The 10,981-nt window shown below is 48.6% G+C and overlaps 1 protein-coding gene across 1 annotated transcript in view; it reads right to left on the bottom strand.

Annotated features, from left to right (window-relative positions):
* Window positions 1-1,369: 1,369 nt before the first annotated feature.
* CPLX3 (complexin 3) overlaps window positions 1,370-10,981 on the bottom strand; it is a 212,171-nt gene continuing 202,559 nt past the window's right edge. The window contains exon 3 of the mRNA XM_069624508.1: window positions 1,370-4,033. Within this exon, the coding sequence (XP_069480609.1) occupies window positions 3,815-4,033 (219 nt within the window). The 3' untranslated portion in view covers window positions 1,370-3,814. The remainder of the gene's footprint in view (window positions 4,034-10,981) is intronic.

Genomic DNA, 10,981 nt, shown 5'->3' with positions numbered 1-10,981 from the left:
GTTTACTTCTTCTTACCTTTACTTCTTCATGCATTTACTTCTTTGTGCATTTACTTCATCTTATCTTTACTTCGTCAGACATTTACTTCTTCTTACCTTTACTTCTTCATGCATTTACTTCTTCGTGCATTTACTTCTCCTTACCTTTACTTCTTCATGCATTTACTTCTTTGTGCATTTATTTCTTCATGCATTTACTTCTTCTTACCTTTACTTCATCTGCATTTTCATATTGTCAAGGTGGCGATGGGTATGGTAAGATTTACTGTAAGGTTAGAGTTGGGGAGGGGAGCATGAGTTTGCTTCTTGCACGTTCACACAAAGGTGGAAAGAAAAACCTAAAAATTGTGTTTCAAACAATGAGCGTCGACCCATGATGTCCTGTCTAGACCATAGCACTTCAATCTTTTCTAAGCCCCAAAATAAACATATCCATGGTTTAGGGGCCAGAATATGGGTTACAAAAGAAAGGGCTGCAGGTGTCTTTGAATGTTAGAAGTGAAAGAATGAAGAAGTAAAGGTATGAAGAGGTAAATGGGATGAAGTGAAAGTATGGCAAAGTGATTCCTGAAGGAGTAAAGACGTGCATCCCACGTAATCCAGCGCAAAACATCCTCTCTGCAATGCATGGACAGCAAAAGGGGACAGGATGGACCAAGCCCGTGGAGAAGAAAGTGAGATGGGTGGGGATTGCCAGAAGGGGGACGTGTAATATCGGAATGGGGAGTGGAGGGGGTGAGCAGTGTGGGGAGGGGTAAGGGGAGTTGCAGGGGCTCCGGACGTGTCTCACAGATAAGACAAGTGGGGTGACGGGGGGAGGGTGGGGTGAGCAGGGGTTCCATGGATGTGCCATGGTGTGGTAGCGGGGTGATGGAGAAGAGGGCAGGACAGAACAAAGTTAGCTTAAATCCATTTTGCAGCTACCAATGGGCGAGAGTCTCGTTGTTAAGGGAGTTTTAAAATGGATTCGTTTTGAAAAGGCCAACCACATAGGGCCAGATGTGACCACAGGGATCTGGGCGCCATATTCCACAAGGCTGACAAAAGTTTGGGGTCGCCTGTGTTCTCATGTAACAGAGAGCTGGATTGGAAAATCGGGCTCGGCTGATCCTCTTAGTGGCTGGACCAATGTGGATTTGAATAGGCCTGGACCCTTTTTGTAATTTGGCAGGTGGGCTACATACTAAGGTACAAAGCTTTACGCAGTGCAATGCCAGTGGTTGTGATTAATTTAAAGCCTTCCATCCACGCATCACGTTTTGTTTTTGTGGTCGTCTCCCCACCTTTGCTCTGCATGCCTCTAGAGTGTGCGGTAGACTCAGCACAATGCCACAATGAGCGCCAGTAAAGAAGTCTTTAAAGCGTGGCATAAAATATCGTTTCTCTTTATTGAATACATACAACACATGCGACACGGACTGCAGTCTGAGCATGGTCACTCTTGCTACCAGGTAAAACAACATGGGAAGTTCCATGGAGAGCTCAACCGGGCTTCCTCTAGAGAAGGTGGAAGTTCACTGGGTATGTTTCCTAACTTGGGAGGGGAACAGGCACTGGGATGCAAGTCAAGGGGGTCGCCACATGACTGCCCCGAAGACAGAAAAGCGCCCCATCCTGCTCATCTACGGAAGTGTTGCACCCCCGCGCCCACAGTGCTCTCTGTCCATGTCACATGTGTCACACACACATAAAAAGAATGACAAACGCAAGTCTAGATATTTGGGAGCTGGCAGAAGGATTCTAAAAAAGTTGGTATCTCTCGGGCTATAGTAGCACCTGGTAAGAAGACAGAACATTGACATAGGGTGGTCGGACAGACAAACTGTGGCATGGTTATCCCAGGGGCTTCTGTTATTCTAAAAGCCACATGTTCCATCAAATGAATCTCAGTTAAACCCCTGATCAGTAATCAGGACCTCAGTGGCTTGGTCATATTGTAGGTGAGTGACTTGATCGCATCTGCGATTAGTGACGTGGCCACAACGATGTAGCTCAGTGATCTGCTGCCTTCCCTGCTCAGTGACTTGGGCACTCACCCGCATGGCTAAGTCTCTTCTTAGTGTATCGGACATGGTTATCAAATGTGAATTGGCCACACCCTTACTCAGTGACTTGGACACACCCCTGTTTAGTGATTTAATCAAACCCATTATTAGTGCATCTTTGGACCACCACTTTGGCCAAACATTGCTTAGTGACATGGTCACAGGTTTTCAAAGTGACTTGGTCTCATCCCACCCAGTGAACCTGCCAAAACCCTGCTCAATGATTTGGCCACATTCCTTTTAGTCACTGCCTTGTTTCCCCCCATGCTTCGAGACTTGCCTCTGTCCCCACCCTTGCACATTAATATGGCCACAACACCCCTTGTTGCAATTAGCCACACTGCTGATTTGTAACGAAGCCACATCCCAGTGAAATGACAAGTCCACACCCATGTTCAGTGCTGTTTTCATGTCCTAGCTCTCTGATTGGCACACACACCTTCACAATCTCTTGGCCATACCCCTGCTTAGTGACATGGCCACACCACGGCTCAGTGTATTGGTCAAACGGTTCATCAAGTGCTTGGTCACACTGCGGCTCATAGACTTGGCTGCACCATTCTTAGTAGGGTGACTACGTGCCTGTTCAGTGACTTGGCTATGTTCCTTCTCCTTGACTAATGTGCATCGACTGGCAAGTGACCAATGGCAACAGGCCAGTGGTCAGTAAATTAGCCAAAAGCTGACTCTGAACCTCGTCAGTTTCATGACTCTGAGCCTGGTGTGGAATTCTCTAACCAGCACAACCTTTGCGTGGTTCAGTTCTAAGAGATCAAAGGTAGTTCACCCCAAGTTTCAAACCCACATCTCAGTGCACCTAGACCAGGAAAGGTCTTATTTTCTCCTTCACAAGAATGCTTGGATATCCTACAATGCATCAGGTGGGAACTGGAAAACCAGAGCACAGCTATGATCCCAAACCACACTGAGTACATGTATGAACATGTGTCTTGTTAACATTCACACAAGGACTCTGGGAGTTGTAGTAGTCTCCTTTCAATCTCTGGTGTTTGACTGGTCCACTGCAAATGCAACTGTGACCCACGCACTTGGCCAGTGATATTGCTGAAAGAGAAAATGCAAAAATAAGCAAATAGGATGTTAATGGCTTTATGGTTATCAGATAATGGCTTTGAAGATGGCGAGGTATAGATGGACGGCCCGCATAGCAGGGCCAAGCTTTGAGAGGTGGCAGCCTCCACAATGGACCAAAGTTAGATATGTTATATATTCATGTTTAGAGTGCCACCTGCAGCACCAGGCTGCTTCAGGGCCCTTGGCATGACAAGAGCCCACTGTGTTTGTGATGGCGATTATGCCGGATCATTTTGATCAGGCAGGGATCTGTGAATGGCCTTTGGAAGAAGACACAAGATCTTCCAATGAACCCGAGCAGCAACAGGGAGGTATCCCCTAGTCCTCCTGCTTCCTTAAACAGCATTACAACCCTAAACAATTTGTGGGAGGGGCTCTGCTCACTGTTAGTTGCCTGGGGTTGTTGGGGTATTGTACTACAGGAGACAACATTGAGTAATACAAGGGATAATTCCTTGTTGGTCACAAAAAAGATCTATAAGGGATGAGACCTTTAGTGCTGACTCAGATTCCATCTACACCCCAAAAAGTATTAACTTTGATCAAGGAATAGGACGTCACATCCTCCACAATGGACACAGGAAGTGGGCTCCTAGGACGAGCACGTTTCTCATCTGAATGCAGGGGGTCACATGGTTAATAAGAGGGGTCACATGACTTTCCCGACGACAGAGTCACATGACCGCACACTTCTCAGCTGATTGCTTGATGTCCTCCAGGGTGGACTGAGCTTTGCCCTTCAGCGAGTCTAGATCCAGGTTCTGCATGCTGGTCAGCTGACCAATGACCGAGTGGTCCTCTTCATCTTCATCCTCTTCAATCATCTTGGCCAGCTCTTTTGGGAGCTCCACCTCACCCCCGGCCAACTGGATCTGCGCCTCATCTTGTTCGCTCTAAAAAACAGAACAAGACCGTTAGCTTTCAGCAAAGCTGCAGAGGTACACATTTAGAAGGGTGGGATGAAGGGGTGAGAGACATGAACATAAAAGACAGGGGGATGAAGGTTAAACGAGACAGTAGGGGGTGGCAGGACAAGAGAAAAGGGATCTATAGAACAATGGTGGCTATTCAATAGGACATTCTTGGGAGCTGCCCCACAAAGTGACTTTTACATTTAATTTCTATTAAGAAGCGACAGCCATTGCCTTGGTCCAGGATGCAACTTAACTCATTGCATTTGCAAAAAATATGTACACGTTTAGATTGTTGTAAATGCAAAGACTGGTGTGCCTAAAGCACTGTACAGCATTGCACATGGGTCAGGGAGGGGGAGATAGCCGCTCAGGGCCCCACTCGAGCACATCCATGTGAAGGCTTTCAAGAGACTTGAAATTACTTCCCAGCCTTCATTGCGCTCAATGCGCGTGGCAAAACCCAGCATGCAGCGCACAATTAAACCGTCTTCACCCTTCACTCTCCCTGTTTGTCTCAGGCCACTAGTGTGATCAGAATAACGACCCAATCCACAGCTTGATGCCATGTCAGGCAGAGGTAGGGGTGAGTAAAGGCTCATAACACCCGAACTTGCTGCCGCCACCACTAGAGGGCCTCGAGGGAGTATGTGAGACCTGGGTGGATGAAGAACCTCAACACCGCTACAGAGTTTGAACAAAGGTGTGAACATGTCCTAGTGTGTGTATGTGTGTGTACATGTACTATAGACGTGTGTGAGAGCGAGATAGAGAGGGTTTGAATACGTGTGTGTGAGTGTGACTGTGCGTGAGGTTTCTAAGGTGTGTGGCAGGCCTCAAGGGGCCACTCATCTCATCATGGAAAAGGTTTTGTACAGGAATTTTGCTTGCATGGCAAAGTTCAGCAGACGGCATGGACATGTATTTACACAGGCAATACTGACATATTTGGGTCACAGAAAGCATTTTACAATTATACATCTGGCATATTCAAATGAATCTCAATTAAACCCCTGATCAATAATCAGGAATCCCAGCGGCTTGGTCATATTGCAGGAGAGTGACTTGATGGCATCTGCGATTGGTGACTTGGCCACACTGATGTGGCTCAGTGATCTGATGCCATCCCTGCTCAGTGACTTGGGCACTCACCCGCTTGGCTAAGTCTCTTCTTAGTGTATCGGACATGGTTACGAGATGTGCTTGGCCACACCCTTACTTAGAGACTTGGACACACCTCTGTTTAGTGATTTAATCAAACCCATTATTAGTGCCTCTTTGGAGCAGCAGTTTGGCCCAACTGTGCTAAGCGACATGGGCACAGGCTTTAAAAGTGACCTGCTCTCATCCCACCCAGTGAACCTGCCAAACCCTGCTCAATGATTTGGCCACATCCTTTTAAGTCACTCCCTTGTTTCCCCTCATACTTAGAGGCTTGCCTCTGGCCCCACCCTTGCACATTAATATGGCCACAACACTCCTCAATGCAACAGGCCATACCGCTGATTTGTAACTATGCCCCATCCCTGTGAAATGACAAGGCCACACCCATGCTCATTGGCATGTTAATTTCCTAGCTCTCTGATTGGCACACACACCTTCTCAATCTCTTGGCCACACCCCTGCTTAGTGACATGGTTACATCACGGCTCAGTGTATTGGTCAAACGGTTCCTTTGGTGCTTGGCCACACGGCGGCGCATAGACTTGGCTGCACCATTCTTAATAGCTTGACTACATGCTGTTCAGTGACTTGGCTATACTCCTTCTCCTTGACTAATATGCATCGAATGGCAAGTGACGAATGTCAACAGGCTAGTAGTCAGTAAATTAGACAAAAGCTGATTCTAAACATGGTCTGTTTCATGACTCTGAGCCTGGTGTGGAATTCTCTAACCAGCACAACCTTTGAGTGGTTTAGTTCTAGTTGAATACATGTGCGTGAGTGTAACTGTGAGCACAGAGAGCAATGCATGAAAATGGTTTAGAATAGTAACACTGGAATGGTTAGGCACAGATAGCATGACAATGCTTGCAATGGCAGTCCTGGCATAACTCAGGCACAGAGCGCAGTAAATGACAATGTTTTATAATCCATAAACTGGCATATTCTGGGCATGGACAGCATGACAATCTTTTTATGGTGGAAATACTGGCATACTTTGGCAAGAAAGAGTAGTGGACTAAAATCTTTCACACTTACACCTCCTGCGGCCCCAGTCTGTATAGCACTCAACATTCCTAGCACTTCATCTGTGGCTCACCCATGAGCGCGGACTCCCCAGCACTTACCCCCTCTTCCCTGTTCCTTGCTGCATTTGCGCATCCTGAATACTCACAAGGCATAGTAGGTTCATTCCTTCTACCTTTTCCCCCAACTGCTCTTAAATATTGTGTTTTTAAAGTATTTCCCTCTGTTGCTCGCACCCTGCCCTCTGGGCGCTTTGAAACAGTATTTTCTTATTGTATAAGCGTTTAACAAGCAAGCAATAAATAAATAAATAAATCGTTAACAGTGGTAACACTAGCATATTTTGTGCTTAGAGAGCAGCGCATGAAAATGTTTTACAGTCGGAAGATTGGAATATTTTGGGCACTGGTAGCATGACAATGTTTTATAGTGGCAATACTGACATACTTTTGGCACAGAGAGCACTGGATACAAATGTTTTATAGTGGCAATTATGACAAAGTGACCTCCCAGTCATCATCACAAGGATCTGAGAAAGATATGACCAGGTCGTCAAAGCCAGGAACAACTCTTAGGACACGTTTCCTAAACCATTTGAAAGAACCAAACAAATGGGGACCACATTGTCCACATACCTACTCTCTCATAGAGGCAAAACTTGGAATGGATCCAGGAAACTCAACAACTTATTCAAAGAAAAGCACCCAACCACCGCCTGCATAATAGCCACCCTTTACCCTACGGTCCTCTTCATCCGGATTGCCTTTTTCACCAGTGGTGCGCATCTGGATGTGAGGCAAGCCAGCCAGTGATTGGCTGTGAACCGGATAGATCTTGTTTTGTTAGCATATATAGAGCATGTACAATCCACTCCTACAGATCCAAAAGCACTTCCAAAGAATCCGCCAAATCACCCAAGCCCTGCTTGTATAAAAGCTACACTGGAGACAAAGGGCAATCCTATAGCATACTTTATCGCCCCTGTCCTAGACACCTGCAACAGCCATCTTGATATTGGTCAAGCTTGCTGATGATTGGTTGCAGCATACACACGCCATTTCCTCATCTGCAAACCTGATGTGTGTGTGTGTCTGTGCACCCAGACGCCCGGAGCAAAGGGCGACAAAAATGAGAGCAAGTCATGTGTGGGCCTTTTAGGGCCTGGCATGGGAGAGAATGTTTGCCTTGTTCCAACCAGATAAGAACCATACAAGGTACATCATCCAATAAGGTCACCATTCCTGCCCTCACCCGAACCATTAATCCTTCCTCGGGTGCACTGCGCATTCTCAGCCACAAGTCACACACAACCTCATACACATTCCACTCATGACCACTCACTGACAAACCCACTAAACATTCATGCATATCGTACATGCTCAAAAGTCCTCCACACAGCACACCCTGTCAACACAATTGACTCCTATTTTCATTTATCTTATGTATTGAAATTATGTATGGTGCATATACATCAAAACGTGTTTCCAGGCACCACAAGACAAGAAGGGTGAGGGACAGGGGAGAGAAAACAACAAAAACGGTCTTACTAGGCCGTGTGACATTCGGATCATGCAAGTGTAGAAGTGCAGGAGGGAGAAAGGGATCGGGAGGAGAGGAAGGGATAGAGAGAGGGTGGAGAGGGAGAAGTGCTGGAGGAGGGGTGTTAAAGTGCTAAAGGATGTCCAGGAGGGCAAGTGCAAGGAGAAACAGGGGGGGGGCAAGTGCAGGGAGGGGGCAGACCACCCTCAGAAGGCTAGTCACAAAAGGGTGCTGTTGGGAAGGAAATTAACCTATCCCACCCCTTTAGGCGCTTTAGGGTGAGGCGAGTACCATGAAGAGAACTGGGGTGTGCCAGGGGGGAAGGCGACATAGTAAGAGGCCCCACACGGCCATAATATTATGCACATTTTAGATGTTTAGACTTAGTACGTACATATAAGCAGATGCCATTACTCCTACGTCCCGTCCCCTTTCCTCCATACTTATGGGACATTCCTCCATCCTGTGTGACGGTACCGGAGCACTTTGTAAAAACATCAAAATTTTGCAAAAATGTTAGTCCTTCCTCTCTTTTACATGGGGTACTGCACGCGGCCGTAACCCCGCCCATCTCAGCTCCACCCCGCGCATCACCCATCAGTCCTTTTCTCCGCTCGTTCGAGACAGGATGCACTTAGCATCTGCGGAAGGTTTTTTCTTCCAGCTTCCTCCTCTCTGGCTCTCGCTTGCGATTGCGTGATAGTCTATGCCTTTTCAGCTAGACTTTCCGAATTGTTCTTCCTGTCAGCGACGCTTCGCTAGGGCGGATCGCCAATCCTCTTTTTTTTAAGAGTGTTTGGGTCCTGACCACCGGTGGGACTCGTGTTTTTATTGCGATTCCTTTTCGGTCTGGGCACTCCAACGTCGGTGGGAGGAGGTGTTTCAGCGCACTCCTACGCATTTCCAATCCTTCATCGACGAGAAGAAGAAACGCCCGGTAAGTTCTTTGCTTTTTAGGGCACTCCGGCTGGGGGATTCCTTTCCGGGTTCTTCCAGGTCTGGGAGGAGCGTCAAAGGCTCTGTTACCGGGGCGTGTTCTGAGGTGCCGTCTAGGCCTAAAAAGTTTCTCCGAGGGTCTCCGTAAGGGGCCTGTTGACACTGGATCACAATCCGAGGGCCCTCCTGTGGGGGCTGTTTGTAGACCTAGCTCTATTGAGTCGTGGGGTACCGGAGCTCGCTCCGAGGCCTCTTTGATTGGAGCTTCCCTCATTTGTACCGGGGTGCGCCCCTAGGTCTCGGCTGGGCTGGTAGGTACTGAACAGAAGTTCGAGGCCTGGCGTGAAGAGGCTTCTACCGGACGCGGTTCCGAAGTCGCTCGTTTAGAGGCTAAGGTGACCAACAGTTCTGAGAGGCCTGTTAAGGCCTTGTCGGTGAAACGTGTTCCTCATCGTTCCCACTCTTGCGGTGACCCCAGTGCTGTTGAGGGGCAAGGAGTGAGGTTTTGAACCGTAATCCCTCCTTCACCAGCAGCGCCGAGGTCCTTCCTGCGAAGGCTAGTTTAGCTATTAGCATGTCACAAAAACATCCTAGGCCACACAGTACCGGCTCGGCCGAGGTTCCTTGTGTTAAGGCTAAAATGAAGACCCTTGACCCACTTGTGGGGACCCCTCCCTCACTTCCACACATGTCACAGTTCTCCTCAGGTGCCAAGAAAATGGCGACCGTTCCCGCCAAGACCATGGCGGCCATTTTGGATACAACCCTTACTACTACGCCTTTAGGGTAGGGGGTGCTCTTTCAGGTGAACATCGGTTTCCTCGTGCACATCCGTTTCGTCCAGTTTATGACTGGAACGCTCGGATGCCTCTACCGCACAATGTCTCGCTGCCGGCGGCATCGGCGCCCTTGATTTATGTGGACAACAGCGGGGAAGGGCCCTCTTGGCAACCCTCTCCCCTGCGCCCTTGGAATTACCCTCCTCATGAGAGGCCTCCTCCTGTCACGCCTAAGACATCGGCGGAGGACGCCTTTTTCAGAAAGTTTCAAAAATGTATGCGTTCCGACCCCATGAAGGAGTACTTTAAGGGCCTGTTTAGGGAGATATGCCCATCTGCGCCAATGGTCCTGGCTACGCTGCCTGTGCCTCTGCCAGAGCCGCCTTTACCGGCTGGGTCTCCCCCTACTCTTCCACCCCCGCCTCCAGTGTCCCCAGTGGACAAAGTGATTGTGGTGCCTGATGTGACTGATCCTCATCCAGACTTATCGGATGATGTACAGGGCAATCAGGACAGCGAAGACCAGCCCCGCTCTATCAGAGCTTTTCATGACCAGGTGCTGGACATGATGTGTCTGTTGGATGTTCCAGTACCCGAGGTACCCGCTCCACAGGAGGGCGTGCTTTCGGGGGCGTTCACCTTGTCTCCTTTGGAGCGTACCGTCTTGTTCTTGCAGAAGGACGTTTTGGCCGAGGTCCGTAGAGTATGGGAGAAATCACACTCTGGACTGTTTGTCAATAAGAAAATTGACGCGCGCTATAGGCTTCATTCTTCGGAAGAGGTGGCTTTAGCGTTGTGTCCACCCCCCTCCTCCATGGTCGTGGCTGCAGCCACTTTGCAGTCCAGACCTGCGGCATCCGCCACTTCAATGGCTACACAGGTCCTGGACAAAGAGGATAAACTTCTTGACTCCCTTGGGAGGAAGTTTTTTGCTAACTCAGCCCTGCAATTGCGGCAGGCCAATGCTGAACTGGTCTTAGCAGGGGCGAATATGAAAATGTGGAAAGGTCTTTCGGAGTTTGAGGAATTTATCCCCGCTGAAAAGCTTGAGGACTTTAAGGCGGGCTTGTCGGATGCCAGGGTCCTGACTCAGGATCTGCTGGAAGCTCACCACGTCGATACTTCTGCCCGAGGCCTTATACTTGGTGTGGATACTTTTCGTCAGGCTTGGCTACACGCCACCAAGTTCTATAAGGAGGTGCAGGATAAGGTTTTGGATCTGCCGTTTGACAGCAAGGAGCTTTTTCATTCCACAACGGATGTGGAGCTGACCAAAACAAAGGATAGCACCCAGACCACCAAGTCCTTGTCTGTCCTGGTGAAACCACCTTTTAGAACACAGAGAACATTGTCACAGTCTGGACCTCTTCTGGCTTTAGGGGGTTTCTGGACTGAAAATCCTTCAGAGTCGATACCCTTTCGGGGAATTCCTGCCGGAGGCAGCAACGGAGTCGATATTTCTCCCGCTCATCAGCCTCCTCCTCAG

This window comes from Ambystoma mexicanum, chromosome 11 (genome assembly GCF_040938575.1).
Source record: "Ambystoma mexicanum isolate Mex_15411 chromosome 11, UKY_AmexF1_1, whole genome shotgun sequence".
Classification (NCBI taxonomy): Eukaryota; Metazoa; Chordata; class Amphibia; order Caudata; family Ambystomatidae; genus Ambystoma; species Ambystoma mexicanum.
The sequence above is the reverse complement of the archived record's forward strand: the minus strand, read 5'-3'. Positions and strand labels throughout refer to the sequence as shown.